General features: G+C 54.1%; 2 protein-coding genes and 1 long non-coding RNA gene across 17 annotated transcripts in view; 1 reads left to right on the forward strand and 2 right to left on the reverse strand.

Annotated features, from left to right (window-relative positions):
- The window catches only part of CUL9 (cullin 9), a 37,030-nt gene extending 31,299 nt beyond the window's left edge, over positions 1-5,731 (reverse strand). For 12 of the 15 annotated variants that reach the window (XR_003419608.2, XR_008298598.1, XR_003419609.2 and 9 more), the window contains exons 1-6: positions 3,309-3,912; positions 2,587-2,741; positions 1,761-2,270; positions 1,142-1,277; positions 800-993; positions 128-533 (exon numbers count right to left, since the gene is read on the reverse strand). Coding sequence is in view for 11 of the 15 variants with exons in the window: in XM_015071226.3 (XP_014926712.3) it covers positions 128-533; positions 800-993; positions 1,142-1,277; positions 1,761-2,270; positions 2,587-2,741; positions 3,309-3,903 (1,996 nt within the window). In the remaining 4 variants the exon portion in view is untranslated. Of the gene's footprint in view, positions 1-127; positions 534-799; positions 994-1,141; positions 1,278-1,760; positions 2,271-2,586; positions 2,742-3,308; positions 3,913-5,490 lie in introns of those variants that run through there. The other 3 variants (XM_053222779.1, XM_027057707.2, XM_053222778.1) reach the window with 2 other exon arrangements.
- Positions 5,732-6,277: 546 nt separating this feature from the next.
- On the reverse strand, positions 6,278-16,230 carry SRF (serum response factor). The gene is made up of 8 exons (XM_015071228.3): positions 15,306-16,230; positions 13,393-13,659; positions 11,326-11,587; positions 10,649-10,768; positions 9,440-9,631; positions 8,949-9,025; positions 7,459-8,738; positions 6,278-7,419 (listed from the first exon to the last, which is right to left on the reverse strand). The coding sequence occupies exons 1-7, from the start codon at positions 15,828-15,830 to the stop codon at positions 8,643-8,645; spliced, it is 1,539 nt and encodes a 512-aa protein (XP_014926714.3). The 5' UTR covers positions 15,831-16,230; the 3' UTR covers positions 6,278-7,419; positions 7,459-8,642.
- On the forward strand, positions 12,666-17,611 carry LOC113598857 (uncharacterized). The gene is made up of 2 exons (XR_008298599.1): positions 12,666-12,926; positions 16,803-17,611. It is a non-coding gene; the product is annotated as an uncharacterized LOC113598857 (long non-coding RNA).
- Positions 17,612-18,388: the final 777 nt, after the last annotated feature.

Below are 18,388 nucleotides of genomic sequence, written 5' to 3' on the forward strand. Positions count from 1 at the left end.
TTCCAAAGCATTTTCCCATGCAACAGCAATCTTCCTCCACAGCTTTCCTCTACCCTAACTACTTCTGTGGGGACTGCCCGGGACTTGTTCCAACTTCTTCACCCTCCCTTCCCAGCACCTGACTCACCACTGGCTGCCTCCTTCATCTCAGGGGGAAGAACCATCCCCTCAGTCACCAGAAGTTGGTTAAACAGCTGTGAATCACTCTGTGCCATGGGGGGCTCAGTTTTTCCCTTGGCAGTGTCTGCATCTGCCTTTGGGGGCTCAGCTTTTGCTTTGGGAGACTCAGTCTCTTCTTCTGAGAAGTTGACCTCCAACTTGGACTCCTCTTCTGGATTTGGAGAACATGAGTGACTTCGTGAAGAAGACGAGATGCTCAGTTCATCAGGCAGCAGTGCATACTTGGTGTAGATTTGGGAGTTGAGCAGGTCACTGAGGGTACTGCCCTCAAACCGATTACTGAGCACCTGCAGCAGACCCTCAGCCATCTCTACGGGCATGGAGATTTCCCCCAAGGCCTTTTCACCCAGGGTCTGTCAACAGAAGGAGGTATGCATTTCAGGCACGGGCAGACGCAAAGGTCCTAGGGGACAGTAATAGACAGGGTGGCCGCCTCCCGCCATGACTTGCACACTTCTACATACCAGACCTCACGGGATTTGTCTCCTTCCCCAGCAGGCCCCCTCATACTCTCTCATCTCTAGCTCCAGCTCCCCCTAAGCACTCCCTTATCTAGAACTCCCTTAGAGAATCTCACCTCCAAATCCACTACAAACCAAGTATCTCAGGCCTAAGATACCTCATCCAGGTTCTCCCGAAGATTCTGGAGAATTGGCTGCTGCTCACATGCATCCAGCTTCTTGATGAAGAAGAGCAGCTCCCACCACTCAGCCTGAGTCAGGTATCCTAATCGCTCATTCTTCTGAGGCTCAGGCTGGAGGTATGGCAAAGAGTAGAGCCCCTCCACAGGTTTCCAGTCCCAGGAGGGAAGTGCTGAGGATATAGGCACAGGGGTGTCGTCATCCAACAGGAACAGAGTGCATTTCTGAATCTCTGGGGCAGCTCCTAGTCAGGAGTAGCTTTGTCCCAGTCCTACTCCTCTGCTCAAAGACATGCTGTCCATGTGCCCTCTAAGGCTCACCTGTGCCCAGCAGAGGAGCCCCTGCCCCCTTCTCCACAGCTCCTGAAGCCGCATCCTCAGCAGCTTCCTCAGGGCCCAAGATCTCCAGCATGTGCCAGTGCACCCAGTAGGTGCGGCCCGTTGACTGCCAGAAGACCTGGTATGGAGGGAAGAAGAAAGAAGGACGAATTGGCCTCTGACCCCTGGGCGGTGCAGGCTTGAGAGGATAAGGCTGGGCACTCAGTCCTCAGATGCACACCTGACTAAGCTTCAGAAAGCCTCTGTATGGCAAAAGACTCCACTCTCCAAAGGGTGGGCCCTGCCTCTCATCTCCTCCTGACCTTGATGGCCTCTGCTCTGACACTCCCTCCCAGCCAACTCCATGGGTGGGGGCTAGAGGGTGTCTCTATATATCAGCTGTATTTCCCGGGTGTGAGTCTGCTTGGCCTCATAGCCCACCCACTCCCACTAGATTTTCTCAGCCCTCCAAATTTTCCCAACCCCCTTTAACCATTCTAATCCCCTTGGGGGTTTTCTCCATGGGTGGCCTGCCAGAGAGCCCCCTACTTGGAAGCCCCACCTATACCTTTCCACCTAGATCCCCAACAGTGTCCCACACATGACCTCTGCCCTTGCTCACCTGCACAGGGGGCACGCCATTGTTGCTTTGCCGGAACTCGCCCTCGTCCCCAGCGCTGACCTCCTCGTAGTCATCCAGCATGCGAACTCGCATCCCAGCCTGCAGCGTCTCTCGCACGTACTCACCATAGCCACAGCGACTCGAGAATTCAGAGCGCTGACGGAAGGCCCGTTCTTGCTTTCTAGGGGTGGCAACCATGGCAGGGAGCAAAAGACTAGGGCCTGAAACGCAGGGCTGAAAGATGGACCGCGTTGGCCGCGGTGATGACGTGCTCTGTTCGCTGAGGTTCCGGGCCCAGCCCATGCTCCGCACCAGCTCTGAGATGAGGCTGCCCACAGCCATACTGAACTCCAGCTCCCGCTGCCCCCGGCTTTTCTCCCGGCTGAACTCCCTTGGGGACAGGGAGCCTTGGTCTCCAGCCCCTGGCTCTGGACTGTTATTCAGCTGATCCAGCAGGGAGGTGACACATAGGTAACGTTTCACCAGGGAGAAGAGCAGCTTGCCTGGGATCTGTAGGACACAGTCCGTGGTGTAGGTGCATCTTTTCCCAGCTTCAGCCCCTCTCCTTTCCCCACAATATCATGTTCTACAGAAAAATGTAAATGCCTTATCCCCACACTTGTAGGTCTAAAACTGTGATTTATATAACACACAAGGAGTTCCTGGGGTCTAATCTCAGAAATTCTGAGTGGGGAGGCAAGCTCGAACTTTCATTTTAACAAGCTCCCCAAGTGGCTCTGGTGCGGACGCATAATCCCGAACCACATTTTCAGAAGTGACGTCCTAGGCCTTGTACACAGCATTTCCCCCATAGCTGCCAGAGTACCTGAGGCAGATGAATGCCCTCAAAGGCCATGCAGTGTTCCTCAGAGGATGTGGTCTCTGCAAACAGCTCCAGCAAAGTATAGCGGCTGTCAAAATCCATGTGCTGCTCGATGCCATCTTGCTGGCTCAGTGACAGAAGGACGTGAGCCCGACTCCCTGTAATCCATACCCAGTCTGTATCTTCTCAATCCCCAATACTTCCCCTGCCTTTCCTAAACTATCTATCTCCTACCCCAGGGGCTTTCAAACTTCTTTGCAACTGAGACTCTCCCGGAAGGTATATACATTTTACTTGGTAACCTGATATAAATACACATACGTACAACTGAAACATATATTTAATGCTACATAACTTATCTTGCCAAATGCTACCTACTAGTTATTCTACATTAAAAAGTGCTGGTTGTAACCCACCAAACTGATTTCACAATCAACAAATTTCAACCCACCACTTAAAAATATAAACCTACCCTAGTCTCTTCTCTGCCACTGCACTGAGAATGGACAGATAAGCCAGGTACTATTATTTTTTCCTATTTATATACCTGTAATAGTTTATTAATTTATACTCCTTTTTTTTTTTTTTTTTTGCATTGAATTGGTATTCAGCAATTCAAGAACTAGGAGTTCTTACAGAGTTGGGCAATCCCTCCTCTTTCTGTTTTTACTCCTCCTGGCCCCAATTTCTCCAGTACTTTCCTTCTTCCCCTGACTGTCTCTTACCAGCATCGTGGGCTGCCAGAGCCTGCAGCATCTTGCCAGCACTCCGACGGATCTGAGGCTCAGGGTTGCATAACATGTGCATAAGCAGGTCCAGGGCTCCTGTCTCCCTGAAGACCCCAGTGAGGGGCCCAATGCTGGCATAGGCACTGAGCACATGGATGGTGTGGAGCACAGCAGCTGTGAGGCTCGAGGTCCCACCTTCTGCCAGCTGCCTGGCAGCCCTGCGCACCAGTGCCCGCACATCAGCCTCCATCTCTCCCATTGCTGTGTCATCCAGACCTCCGGGATCGCAGGAAAAGCTTCCTGAACCCCCAGCTTGTTCATGCTGAGGTCCCTTAGATAGAGCCCGCTCACCTAACAGCATGGGGCAGTTGGCGTAGACTTCGGGGGTTGACAGCCACATGAGGATGTGCTCTGTCCTACCCTCTTCCACACCCACTCTGCCCACTTCCCCACACTTCAGAACACTCCATCGGATGAGGTATTCAGGATGCCCATCATGCCCAGGCCGCTGTCGAATAAGCTCTTCAGGATATGCCTGCAGCTGGGGCCCCAAGGGCACCATGACGTCCCCAGCGCGCCGTTCCCCCACCATCCTGACCTCCTGGGACACAGAAGGAGAAAGATAAAGGTAATGAGGGCAAAGGAAAAGACTACACCGACGGGGTGGAACCTTGAGACATAGATTAGGTGCAGGGTGGAAGTTACAGGCCAAATAGAAAAAGCCAAGCATAGGATGAAATATATAACGTGAACATACTTTGGGATTTATAAGGAAGGAGAATGCAGTGGAAACAACAACAGGATGAAACGAAGGGGTTTAAGAGATGGAAGAGGTTACAAGAGAGGATAAGAAGAAAAGGGTAACAAAAAGAATGACAGTTAAGCAGGACAGTCTGAGCAGAAGAGCAGTATGGCTGAGGGCTACAGATCAAGACTTAGAAGGATAACATGGGTGGGCAGACAGGACAGCAGCATGGGAGACAGTGGGGCAGAACAAATGTGGATAGTCAGGATGCAGGAGGGGTAGGACAGGGAGTAAAAATGACAGCATAAAGCTGGAATGTGGATATAAACGAGTGGGCCATAGCAGATAGAGAAAACAGACAACGGAGGCTGGGCAGTGGGCACCCACATCCAGATGACTGGATGGGAAAGTGTATCAGAGTATTGTGAGCAGGAGAGGGGCTGAAGGGGCCAGATTATATTATAGGAAAAAAGACCAGGACCCACCTGGCACTTAAGCTGTATGTAGGGTGAGGTTCATAAATATGGAGATGGTGATCATGGAGTTGAAGGGTAGGAAATAAGGTCAGGAGATGATGAAGATATTAGAGACGCAATATGGTACAGAGGAGAGTCAGATTAAGAGTGACTTCGAATTCTGGCTCTTTCACTTACTCTGTGATTATTTTTTGGACAAGTTGCTTCATCCCTGAACCTCAGTTCCCTTCTCTTCAACATGGTAACAGTATTCATACCCCCCCCATGAAGCTGTGGTAAAAACTAAATAAGATCATGTATGTAAAGCACCTAGAGCAGCCGCTAGCACATCGTGAGAGCTCAGTAAACACAATCTAATATTCTTAGCTGGAGAAGGGAGGGGCAGTCCTCAGATAAATTTAGTCATTAAGCCAAAAGATGATAAATGGGAGTGGGAAGACGACTAAGCTGGTGATCAGGAAAAGGTATGTGTGATATAAAGCAGAATGGGGACAGTGGGGAGTGGTAAGAGTAGGAATGGGGGGGGCGGGGATAGAAGACGACAGAAGAAAAGCGTGAGGAAGAGGGGAAACATGGGATGTGGACCTCAATGGGGGCAGGGGTCCTAGTAGTGTGGCGGGGGCCGGGTGGGGTTGGGGGGACAAGGCAGGGAAGTGACTTAGCGATGGACAACCGATAAGCAGGGTGAAGTAAAACAACCGATGGGCTAAAGTGGGGGGGTAGAAGCAGAACTATCATGGGCCTAGAACAGAAGCTGTAAACTGAGGTGTGGGGGTGAGGTCTGGACCCGGGGATGAGACAGCAGGTAGACGCGTGTAGGAAGGTCAGGCCCAAGCTTGCAGACCATGGGGTGGCGGAGGCCACTAGGGCAGCGGAATGGCTTTAGGAGGCGGGGTGAGGATGGGGGGGCGCGGTCCGAGGAGGCTGACAGGACCGAGAGAATCTCAGAGAGCAAGACCTGGCTCCCGTCGTCAACCCCACGGAGACCGCGTCTGGGAGCGGGAAGGGAACGCGGCAGGGACTGGGTCGCCTCAGGACCCTCCTCTCACCTCCCACCGCCCGGCTTGGCCCTCGCTGGGAGCCAGCGGCCGGTCCCGCCGTCCTGGCCCCGCCTCTTCAGCAGCTCCCTTCCGGGTCACACCGCGAGGGAGGGCCCGGCCCGGCTTCTACGGGTCCCCCAGCGGCCCACAGTCGAGCGTGGCGGAAGGGCGCGCGAGTGGAGCATGCGTAGTGGCCGCGCCGCTGCGTTGGGGGCGCGCTGCAGTCAGAGGCGGCGCTCGCTGTCGCGTTGCTCCTCGTTGCAGAAGTACGCAGCGCTTTCCCTCCATCACCTCGGAAGCAGCATTGGCATACAGTGGGTCGGCTTCCCCATCCACCAGAAACCTACACCTTCAGCCCGGAGCTGTCCTTTGAGTTTTCACGAGGTCACGTGGCCATGAGTTTCCCAAACCCAAACTCCTTAAGCAGTGGTTTGGCTTGGTTGAGTCACTTTACCTATAAATTAATATGGCTCATCTGTGTGTTGGCCTAAACACCTAACAAAACCATGCACAAAGATAAAGGCTCCAGCTCCCCGAAATGTTCCTTAGATTAAGCCGCAGGGTTATACAGCCCAAAGCTCCCCTTAGCTTTGCCCTTGTTCTCATCAAGCAGCCAGGCTTGCATCTCAGAGCAACGTTTAGAGTTTGATTCCTTTTCATTCTTCCCTCCCTCCCTACACGGAGAAACGGAGGCAAAGACCCCACTGTCTGTGCACAAAAATGATACATTTATTGAAAGAGTATTTTTTTAATACAAAAGAAAGCTCTGTACATAGGACTGTGACCATGTCCACTATTCCTGGGTCAGCATCCCAGGGGAAGTAGAAACCACTTACATACACACTCCACGTTCATACACACACACACACACACACACACACACACACACACTCAGGCACACACACTTGCACACACATGCACACGCGCACGCACATACACACACGCACTCCAGAGCCACCAAGGAAGGGAAACACCAAGGGTTGCTGCACATATAAATGCCACCTCATCCCTGACGCACACATGTTCTCCCAAGGCCACGCTCACACAACACACATTATAAGCACTTTGCCTGATTCACTCACTGGGTCTGTCTTTCGTGAGAAGGAGAGGAGGAATTCATCAGTCTCCTTCCCTGGGTGGGGGAGTGGGGAGTGAGTGAATGATCGTGGAGTGAAACAAGAGCAGAGAAAGGGGGCTGGGCAGTTACAGACCTGAGTCCCAAGCTCCCCCAATCTCTGGCCCCTGATTTGCCATGCCCCAGCCTTGTAAGCCACCCATAAACCCCAGCTATCTCCAGGAGAAAGCCCAGAATGGTGACTTCCATCTTGGTACCCCAAACTGGGGCAAGACAGCAATGGGGGTTAGAGGTTACAGGGGTTCTCAAACATGTCGGCAAATCATCCCCTTGATAACTAGGCTGTGCACAAAAACTTCCCCCACCCCTTCACCTAATCACAGAAGCAGGATTGTTCTTCCTGAAGGCAGTCACAGGGGTTAATAAAACTCCACCCCAACTGCTGCCCTGTTCTGAAAAAAAGCTCCCTTTCTGGATATAGGGGTTGAAGGTAGGCTCTGACACAGGGTAAAAGACCCTCCCCCTATGCTGGCCCATCCTCAAGGTCTACCCCGTAGCGGGCAGAGTGGGGTAGGGCACGGCCCCTGTACAAATTACATAAATACTGAGGTTACACTTAGAAAAATAAAGTCATTTTCTTCAAGGCTTTTTGTCTTAATTTAAAAAAGTTACAGTAGCTGCTCACTCCCTGGGAGAGCTGCCCATTTCTGGCTCCCCTATCTCTATACTCAGCCCAAGAGCTGCTCCCGTTTCTTCTGCCCCCCATTCCTGCCTCTCACCCCCTCCCAGACCCCACCCTGCTCACTGCAACTTGGGCCCCAGGCAGCTGCAGGCCTGGGGGAGCGCAAGGCTGCAATGCCCATGTGTGTGGCACAAATGAAGTCAGTTGCCTCTACCTGACACCCTCCCACCCCCGCCCCCACATTTGGTCTCCCTCTTCCCTCTCCCTTGCAACAGCCCTAAAGGGGAAAAAGAGACCCAGGGCTGTGGGTCACCCTCCCCACCCCGTTGGGGCATGGCCTGAGGGCCCCTCCCCCGGTTTTCTCCTGGAAACAACCCAGGACCGGGCAATCCCAGAATCTCCCCTACACACTGGTGGGCCCCGAGCTCATGGGGTGGCTCTGTCCCCAGAGGCCCAGCCAGTTCCGGGGAGCCCCAGGGCTCCCCAGGGAAGGGGAGCTTGGGGAGGGAGGGGGACGAGAAAAACGCCATAAAAAAAAGTTTAAATATTTTAAAAATATATATTTATAGATTTGTTTTCACTTCGTCTCCTCAAATAAAAAGTTCAAAATCAACTTTAAGTAAAGCAGCTGGGAGGAGAGGGGGGAAGACAGGGTGAGAGGGAACACTGGTGGTTCCCTCCAACCCGGGAGTCCCTGGAGTCCCAAGGGGATTGGCAAGGCAGGGCAGGGCAGGGCAGATGGCCCCAGAAACCTGCTCTGTGCACAGGCCCAGTTCTCAGGAGCTGCAGAGACAACGGGGCGGCAGCGTGAGGGAAGAAGCCCCATCTCCCCAGGTGGCTCCCTGAGGGGCAGGGGTAGGGCTCTTTTTGTCCAGCCTGTGACAGACACAGGGCTGACACAGAGTCAGCAAGGCTGGGAGAGGACCCCAACTGCTTCCTCAGGGGGGAACACGGTGCCTAGTCCCACAGAGGCCTGTGTGTGGGAAGGTGGGGCACGGTCCCATTGGGTAAGCTAATACTCATGGCAAACATGGAGCCAAGCTGGCAAGGGGAGTCTGAGGAGGGAGGACAGCCCCACCATCAACAGAAAATGGGAGGTGGAGCTAGGAGGGGAGGGTGAGGGAGGACGGGGTGGAGGGCAGGCTGGCCCATTTCTTTGGCTGGAGTGAGAGGGCTCAGTCCCGTGGCTGCCCACTCCTCCTCCCTGCCTCCCTCCTGCGGCCCGTCAACGTGTGTGTAAAGAAAACGTGAAAAGGCAACAATAAATAAGTGGTGCCATCCCTTGGGCCATCTGTCCAGGGCGGCAGGGCGGATCAGTCACTCTTGGTGCTGTGGGCGGCATCCAGGTTCACCACCTGTAACTCGGTGAGGTTGCTGCTGCTCCCAGCCTGCTGCCCTATCACAGCCATCTGGAGGGAAAAGGATGTGTAAGGAAGAGGAACCAGCCAGGGGAAGCTCCCACTGCTTGCCTGCCTGTCCACCACAGGCCTGACCAGGAAAACGGGCCTCCTGACTAGGGATCTTGGCTTTGACCAATAGGTAAATTGAATCCCCAAGGTCAAGATAAAGAAATGGCTGGCTGGCTGGCTGGCATGAGGTGAAGGGTGCCCCCCACCTACCTGGTGAAGCTGAACTGCAGAAACAGGGATCTGCACTGTCCCAGATGGTGCCGTCAGGAACACCTGGGGGACACCACCTGCAGTGGGAAACCACAAAAGATACTCAAATCGCCTGCTCAAGTGAAACTTCCAGATTATCGGAGAAGTGATGATAAATGCACAAGTGACCCGGTAAGTCTCAGACGTACGTGCCCAAAGGTGAGTGTCCAAATGTGTCCGTGTCCATGTGTGCATGTAGGTATGCGTTTTCAAGTGTGCACATGTAGCCTAGTGAACAGCTATGGGTGTCAAAATATATGTGCAAGCATCCGTGTGTGTGTGTGTGTGTGTGTGTGTGTGTGTGTGTGTGTGTGTGTAGGTATATGTGTGGACATCCTAGTTCGTGTATGTGAATGTGTACATCTAGGTGTATATGTGGGGGACCATTTGAGTATGTAGGTATATAAGGGAGGAAATGGTCCTCCTTTTCTCAGCCCCACCCCACAACTCACCTTGTTCCTGGACCTGGCTGTGGGACACCTGCATGGTGGATGGCGCCTGGGAGAAGGCATTGAGCACGGTGAGGCTGCCATCAGCCAAGCCCGAGGTGGGTGCATACATCACCGCATGGGGACTAGGGTACATCATGTGGCCGCCCACAGTTGTGGGCACGGATGACGTCATGATGGTGGCGGGCAATGTCACTGGCAAACACAGACACACATCTGTGAGGTTGGCACTGGCCCCCATCCCACTCCCAGGAATTCCAGGACTCCAGAGCCCTCATGCCACTTCCCAGGTCAGAAGTGGGAGAAGACTCATTCCTCTGCTCCCTTTCATCAACTAAGAAAAGCCTTATTCTTTTCTTGAACACAAGAGCACCAACCTTTAATTGTATCCTATCACATTGTACCATTCAGTTGTCTATCTGCTGAATTCTTTGTTCCAAGACCCTAAGGCCCTGGGAAAAACAAAGATTACAATGACTGACCCACTCTAAGGAAACTCACATACTCCCTTTTCAGGGGGTTCCATTATCCCATTTTTATTTGTTCTCACTTCTCCCTCTTTCTAAACGTGTGGCTAACAAACTCATCTTTTAAACATCAAATGTTAACGTGCATAAGGTCACCTGGGATCTTGTTAAAAAGCAGATTCTAATTCAGTAGGTTTGGGGTAAGACTTAAGAGTCTGCATTTCTATCAAGCTCCCAGATGATGCTAGGCTTCTGTCCATAGACCACACCTTGTGTAACAAGACTGTCACTAACAAGAACCTAAAATTAATTTTATTTTGAAAGTGTCTCATCATTTCTGAAATGACTAGAGACACCAAGAGGAATTACAGCTACTCAGAACCTAGGATACCCTCCCACAAGGAAACTGCTTTATAAATCTTTCCTGATAATTAAGCAAACTTGTGTCTTTGGGCAAGTAACTTCTTTCTGGGCCTCCAGCTTCTCATCTGAATGAAGAGAAGTGTGGCCTCAATGCTCCCTAATTTCTTCCTGGAATCCATAGCCCTACCACAGGGCAGGATTCCAAACCCAGCCATCCTCACCTGACTTTCCCATAAGGATTAGAATAAGGGTTAAGCCAAATGCCTCCATCTCCACATTAAGACATTCTCAGACCTTAGTTATAGGAGGGATATTGCTGGGCACTTTGCTGCTAGGCCTCATGAATGAGGCAGGGCAGGGAGGTGAGAGTTTTGAGCTATACCTGTCCCGCTGGAGGAGGTCTGCGTGAGGTCTGTGCTGCTGTCGCGAGAGGGAGACGCTTGCTGTGGGGCCTGGTGCACCTGAATGGCCTGCACTGGGACCTGCTGGGCCACTGCCCCACCTATGAGACACAGAGACTTACTCATGTTCTGTCCTACCCATCCACCACCTGCACCAAGCACCCACAAACAACCCTAGGCCCAGGGTCTGGCACACTGCTCCCCAACTCCCATAGCTATTTTTCCTGGGAACTAAAGAGGCCCTTTGTGTCCTGAATCTTGTCTCCATGGGTTTCTGCCCTCTGCTCGTGCCCTTCCCTCCTCCTCCCACCCCAGGCCTTGCCTCTGCCTCCTTGGTTGACATAGGAGCTAGCACTGAACCATCAAGGACATGACCACTCCACTCAAGGTAGGGAAGTGGTGGAATGTCTGTGGTCCCTGTGGCAGTGGGGGACACAGGGCTGGGCTAGCTAGACAAGGCCAGAGAGTATGGTTGAAACTTATTGACAAGGATAATAGGGGTCCCAGTGGGGAAGGGTGTGCCTACCAGTGGGACATAAGAAGCTTCTCTCAGGCTCTGGCCCCTGCCCACCCTCCTTCTAGCAGGGAGAGGTTCTCCTTGTGCCAGCCCTAAACCCACTCTTGGCACACTCAGTTTGCCCCTTGTGACTTGACTCACCGGGCATGAGGGTGAAGCTGGTAGGCAGCTGCATGAGGCCTCCGGAGGAGACAGGGCCACTGCCTGTACTCTTCAGCACAGTCCCGTTGGCACTGCTGACAGCGCTGGGGCTGACGCTAGCAGACACTGGTGCCAGGTAGTTCGTGATGGGGAAGGAGGGGCCGCTGCTGACTTGCATGGTGGTAGAGGTGCTGGGTGCTGTTTGGATGGTGGAGGTGGTACCCGGCAGGTTGGTGACTGTGAACGCGGGTTTCGGTGTGTCCTACATCCAGAGGAAAGATGCAGCAGTGAGCTTCTACCGGACCCTACCCCTGCAGAGGCTTTGTGTGGCGTGACACAACCCAGACTGGAACCAGTGAACTTGGGTTCAAACCCCAGCTCTGCCATTTACCTGCTATGTGACCCCTGGGCAAGTTACTGAGCTGCTGAACTTCAGTTTCCTATCTGTAAAAGGAGAAGACCTACCCCCATAGGTGTTGTGAAGATGAATAGGTTAACACACATAAAGTTCCTGACACCTAAAAAGAGCAGTAAGTATTTGCTGCTCTGCTGATGATACCATCCCAATTCCCCGAATTCTCTGCCCCAGTGGACTGTGGTAAATCACATCGGCTGGGGGACTAGGACACAGGGGTCTATTCCCGGCTCTGGCAGTGATCATCTATGTGACCCTGGGGAAATCACTTCCTCTTTCTGAGCCTCAGTTCTCCTCTTCTGTAAACATGAGGGGGCTGGGCTACTATGTCCTTTAAAAAATCTTTCCAGCTCTGATTTGCCAGGCTTCTGAGATAGGGACAAGAGTTTTTCAGGGAATTTAGGGTTTCAGAGAGATCTTGGGTGTTTGGCAATTAAGCACTCATGCCAAATACTTAACGATTTAAACTATCAATGGAATTTTTTAAATACATAATTTATTATTTTTTTTATGTTTTTTTAATTTATTTTGAGAGAGCACGTGTGCACATGGGGGAAGGGCAGAGAGAGAGAATCCCAAGCAGGCTGTCAGCCCGAAGCCTGAGGCAGAGCTTTATCTCACTAACCAGGAGATCGTGACCTGGGCTGAAATTAAGAGACCGATGCTCAACCGACTGAGCCCCTATTAAATAGGCGCTCCTATTAAACTACCAAAGGAATTTATTCCTCCAACAAAGTTCCCTGGGAATAAATGAGCCCTACTGCTTCAAGAGTTTGCAATTACAGATGATATGCCAGTAAGAGGGGGTATCCCGGAGCACTGACCCTCCCCTCAGCGAGCCTTTGTTCTTAGAAGGGGAAGGAGGAAGCCACAAACTGAGAACCAAGCCCAGAGAACTGAGGGGGTTCAAACACTGGGGGTGGGTCAGTGTGGGATGTTTGCTAGGCAGCTGAGCTCGAAGCCTCTGATTGGCGAAGGCGTTGCTAAGGCAAACAGTGCCGCTTCCTCCGATTGGCCAGTTAGTGAAGGGCCACCCGGAAGGTGGGGCTCCCCAGAGGAGCAATGGAGGAAGCCCCGCCCCCTCTCCTTACCGGGAAGAGGAAGGGGGAGGCGTAACTAGGGCCAGCATCCCTAGCAGCAGCGAATACACTCCCTAAACGTGCCCAGGCCCGGACATCCTGAAGAGGTAGGCGGCTGGCTAGTAAGGTAGTCTCCAGCCCAGTCAACGAGCCCGCCTGTCGACAGTGCTGGGTTCCCAGGACCCTGGAGCCCACGAGTGCTTCCTTCCTACTCCTTGGCAACTCAGCCTGCTGCGAGGGCAGGGCTAAGCTACGCCCCCGCCCCCAGCAGGGAGACAGCTGGCGGGAGGAATGCAAGGGCCCTGCCAGGCGGGCGGGCTGCAGGCGGGAGGCCGGCCTGGAGCCGGAGCCGGCCTTATAAGGGCACGGAGGCCGCCCGCTTATCTAGGGGGCCGGCCTCCTGTCAGGATGGCGAGGATGGACACCTGTCCCCTAGGATGAGGGGCACTAACCCGGCTCCATCCCACCTCGGTGGGCACCTATCCTGAGTGAGGGAGAGACGGGGACCCCCTCCCCTCTCTGCCGGTGAAGTCCCTCCCCTTCCTTCCCCTCAGATAGGCGACCCAAACACACCTTGGTCTCCCCGCTGCTGTCGGACTCCGACACCTGGTAGGTGAGGTCTGTCTCTTCAAAGCCCGTGGCACTCATTCTCTGGTCTGTGGTGGGGTCTGAACGGGGTGGAGAGTCTGGCGAGTTGAGGCAGGTCTGAATCAGTGCCTTGCCAGTCTCACTGGTGATCATTGGCTGCAGTTTGCGGGTGGCAAAGGTATACACATGGCCTGTTTCACTGGCCACCAGCAACAGCACCTGTGTCCCTGTCAGCGTGGACAGCTCATAGGCCTGGGGGTAGGGGGGAGGAGATGGGTAGGTCAGCCAAACTATTTCTCTCTACCTTCCTTGGGAAGTAGGGAAGAAAAGAAATACACAGTGATCTCAACCCCCTGTCTGCCCCCCTCCGCCCCCCAGGGACCTTCCTCTCCAACGACTGGGGCAGGGAAAGGGTCTATCAAGATATCTGGAAGTGAGCTGGAGAGCAGAAGAACTACCATGCTCCTCCTTTGAGGAGCAGCCACTGACCTGCAGATACCTCAGGCACAGTCACAGCCCCCTAGTGACAGAATATATAACCTCAGGGGACTTGGGGTGGCAGGGGTCAGGTAGCTGCTCCTGACTACAGCTTAGTGCCAAGAGCCTCATGGAGAGAGGGCTCTCACCCACTCTTCACTGTCACAGGAACCAAACTGAAGTTGCTATCACACTGTAAGTCGCATTAGGGATAAGGGGCCACGCCAAGTAAGTTCTAAGCTGTCCCATGTTTCTTCCCAGAAACCACACAAGCCCTAACCTGTTGCCATTTGTCCTTCTGCCCTATAATACTGTGCTACCCCCTTTTTTCTTTCTTTGTCTTGATGCAGTAGCATCTGGAATGATGCAAGAGGAGACGGGGGCTAGATTAGCAGCTACCACCCCTTCCATGAGCCCAGGAAGGAAACCAAGGGTGGCCCCATGAATGGTATCCTTACTCTCCCAAAAGTTCCACAACCCACCTTGGAAGCAGCTCTGGTTTCTATAGGGGACAGAAATAAACACTGTCCAATGTCCCCAGGGTTCTAGCTTGTTTCCCAGTTCACCTGCTTCCATCCCTTCCCATATCTTCTACACCTCAAGACGGTTCCTTTCCTCATCCCTATTGACTGGATTGCTGGCTGGAAGAGGAAGAATTTCTAGGTACCTCTGCAAACCTCCCTGCCTTCCCCCAAACTCCATGCACAGATTCTCCCTAGGGCTGGAAACACCACTTGTCCCAAAGGCAGATGGTTCTGAAGTCTGTCCTGCAGGGAGTGTGCAGGTTTCCAGTGGATGCAAAGGAAGACACATGGCCATCGCTCGACTCAGTCCCTGCTGCTCAGGGCAGCATCAGTTCTCCTGCTTTGCTCCCTTACCTGGGGCTCTTAAGCCCCATTGGGTCATCATACCTGTCAGTCCTTCCAGCCAGCACTACTCTTGTGGTGCCCACCTTCTTCCCACACATGCTGGCTCATTGTTGTTACAGAGCTTCAGCCTCTTCACCTCCATACCTTCCCTTGGCCCCCTGCTTTTCCAGCACCCTCCCCCGAACACCAGAAGGCATTGGATCTAGTGACCCCCGCGTCTCATTAACCACCTTCCAAGCAGCCTCCAAGCTTCCCACAACCACTCTTCACCCCTTCACTCCGCAAGGGCCCCGTTCCTCTCTCGCGCCCGTCACTCCCACCTCGGCGCCTTTCCCCTCTTCTCTGGACGTTCGCGGCATCTCCCCCTCTCCCCACATTTCCTTAGCGCCCCTCCCCTCTCGCCCTCCTGGGGTAACAGCTATACCCTCCCACACAGCTCCTGCAGACTCGCCGCCTCTCACCTCCGCCTCGGCTCTGCCTTCCTCCCGGGCTCCCCCTGCGCGTCCCCACCCTCCGTGTCCCCTGTGGCCGGCCAGCCTCCCGGCCCGGTACCTTCTTCATGATGCCCGTCTTCCTCTTGCTGAAGGTCGTGTAGCGCCGCAGTTTGTTGTCGATGAACTCCATCTTGATCTTCACGCGGCCCCGAGTCTTCTTACCCGGCTTGGCCCCGCTCACCGCGCCGCTCACCGGCCCATAGCCCCCGGTGGCCGCCGCCGCCGCCTCGGGCCCACCGACCACCACGCCGAGCTCCATCTCGCTCAGGCTCCGCTTCAGGCCGCGCCGCTCCGCGCCCAGCTCCTCCTCCTCACCCGACTCCGAGTCGCCCTCGCTGCCGCTGTAGAGGGCCCCCGCGGTGGGCGCCGGGGTGGTTGTCGCTGCTGCTGCAGCCTCCCTCTCGAGGCGGCCCGGCCCGAGCCCCGCGCCGTTCCCGGGAACCCGGCCCCCGTTAGCCCCGCGAGTCCCGCCGCCGCCGCCGCCGCCACCTCCCGGCCGCCCCGTCGGGGTCCGGTTCAGGCTGCCCCCCAGGGCCGAGCCCCGGCCCAGCGCCGCCGCGGCCCCAGCTTGGCTCGGTAACATGGCGCTCAATGCAGGAGGGCGGACGGGCAGTCAGCGAGGAATCGGAGCCGCCGCCGCCGCCGCCATCGGCTTCCCGGCTCAACCCGGCACTCCCGCTGCTGCTAGAGCCTCTATCGCTGCCGCCGCCGCCGCCGCTGCGAACCCGGGGCCCCTGCACGCCCGGGCCGACCTGGGCCCTCACTTTCCTGCCCCTGTGGCCCGGGTTGCCCCAGGCCGCTCGGAGCGCCCCCTGTCCGTATGCTAGGGCGGCGCGCCCGGCGGCCGTCAGCGTCCCCCGGGGGGCAGGGGCTGCTGGCCGCGGCCGAGACGGCGGGTGGAGGGGGCCGGGACCACGCGCTGGCGGCGGAGGAATCCCCCGACCCTTCCCCCCATATAAAGAGATACAATGTTTCCTTTTATGGCGAGGCCGCTCCTTATATGGTGAGCCCCTGCGCCCCCGCCGCATTGGTCCGTGGTTCCGGCACCTCCGCTCCCCATTGGCCCACAGGGAGCGCTTATTTGCATAGACATACCGAACTCGCTGCTGTCATCCCGCGTCAGACGGCGACTCCGAAAGGGGAGGAGCCGACGCCTCTTAAAGGAACAGGAGAGGAGGTACGACTCCGCCCCCCTGACCGGAGAATGGTGGAGAGAATTGGGAGGAACCTGCTGAGGGGAAGCCTGGGAGTGGACTGGAGTTCAGTCCCGCGGAGAAATGCGAGCAGCACTAGCAACCCGGCATTAGAAGGGCTGGAAGCAAACACTGGGGTAGTTCCTGAGTGGATTGTGCGTGTTGCAGTAAATGATATCATGCAGCCCAAATTCCAAGGGAGTGCAGGGATAGGAGCACTTCCCCACGCCTTCCTAAGGGAGGCAAAATTTACTGGCTGAGCCGAGGAGGCTTGGGTCCCTGGCGTCCAGACTTGTCGCTTCCCCGCCGCTCCAACCCTTCCCCTCCCCCCGACTTCCTTTCCCTTTCCCTCTCTTTTCCAGGCAACTACACTTTCCCACCAGGCCGGCTCCCCGGTCCTCATTCATCATCCTCTATACTGGAGGGATCTTTGGCAGACATACATCTGGAAAAGACCGGGGGGAGACAGTTGGCCTCCCAGTCCCCGAAGGGGGCAGGGAGACGAGATGAAGATCAGTGAAGACTTCCAGCTGCGGGCTGGGCTGGGGGAGGGGGTTGTCCCGGGGATAAATCCCACCCTACCGCCAGTGCAAAGGCTTGGGAAAAAGTAGAGCCAGACAGAAAGTTTCAGCAAATAAGCCAGCCAGCCAGCATGCGCTCGCGCACACACACGCGCCCGCGCACACAAACGCGCGCACACGCACACACACACACACACACACACACACACACACACACCCTTACCCCTTCTATGGAAAGCCCATGAAGGGGTGGGCGGTTAGAACTGCAGCGCTGCAAAGCCCAGGTTCAGGGTTTGGGTCTGGATCTCAGCTCCAAGGCCGTGAAAATATCTTGTTTGGGCTTTGCAGTTACAGAAATTACTCAAATCTGGAATCAGCCCCTTTCTAGCCTGCGCCTGGAAATAAGGGTTCGACCTCTCCAAACTCCATCATATTCCTCATTGTTGGTACCCATCCGCTGAGGTTCTTAATGCAAATTACATGAGATAAAGGCTAAAGCATACAGTAAGTGGTCAGTTAATAGGAGCTCCTGGGGTAATCGATTCCTCCCTGGAATAAACATCGGGTTGTTTTGAAGGGGTTGGGAGAGTGATATTTCCTTTCCTTAAAAATTTTTGTGAAGACTAAATAAAGTGGTTGGTTTTGTTTGACCCATTAGTAGTAGTGGTAATGAAATGAATTTAGTGTACTGCAACCAGCATTTAAAATAATAAATGAGTACCACAAAAAGCAAGGGCAAATATTTTTGCATGAAACTTTTGTTTGCATTATTGTTAGGTTGAACCATGTAAAATTGCCATTTCATAGATCAAGAGGGTAGCATATTGTCGATTTCATATGGCTCAATATGTGTGTGTACTTGGTGATGATGTCAATTACATTTCTTACTGTGAGTCAGTCCAAAGACTGAGAATACTGAAACAAAGTATGTTCAAGTGATTTGTGAGACCTAATTGTGTGTGCGTATACACACACTCATCAAACCCCTAACTACAGGAAGGAATTAAGAGCTCCTACTCTTCCCCATTTCCCAATAGTTTCAAAGAGGTTTTTTCCCCCCTAATTTACTCTACATAACAGGTAGTTTAACATATGGAATGTGTTAGCTCAAGAGGAAGAACAGGTCAAATACATAAATAGGTTCCAGAAGAGCTTTAGGGGCCACTTACGGTGCTTGGGCCTGTAATTTGCCTGAGCAGTACAGTCATAGAACCACAGCCCTGAGCTTTCATTCTTGCCTGACTTCTAAAGACTTTTGCGTTTGAGACCCCTAGTTTAGACACACGCATGGTTGATAACCCTTAGCAGTGGCACTCCAGAGGACAACTACTGTCTGCCACATCCATGGGGTATGGTGTGGAATGAGCACAGTTCTTAGCTTCCCTTCAAATAGATTGACCTCTCCCACTTCACCCAATCCCTGGGCC

This window comes from Acinonyx jubatus, chromosome B2, assembly GCF_027475565.1.
Source record: "Acinonyx jubatus isolate Ajub_Pintada_27869175 chromosome B2, VMU_Ajub_asm_v1.0, whole genome shotgun sequence".
Classification (NCBI taxonomy): Eukaryota; Metazoa; Chordata; class Mammalia; order Carnivora; family Felidae; genus Acinonyx; species Acinonyx jubatus.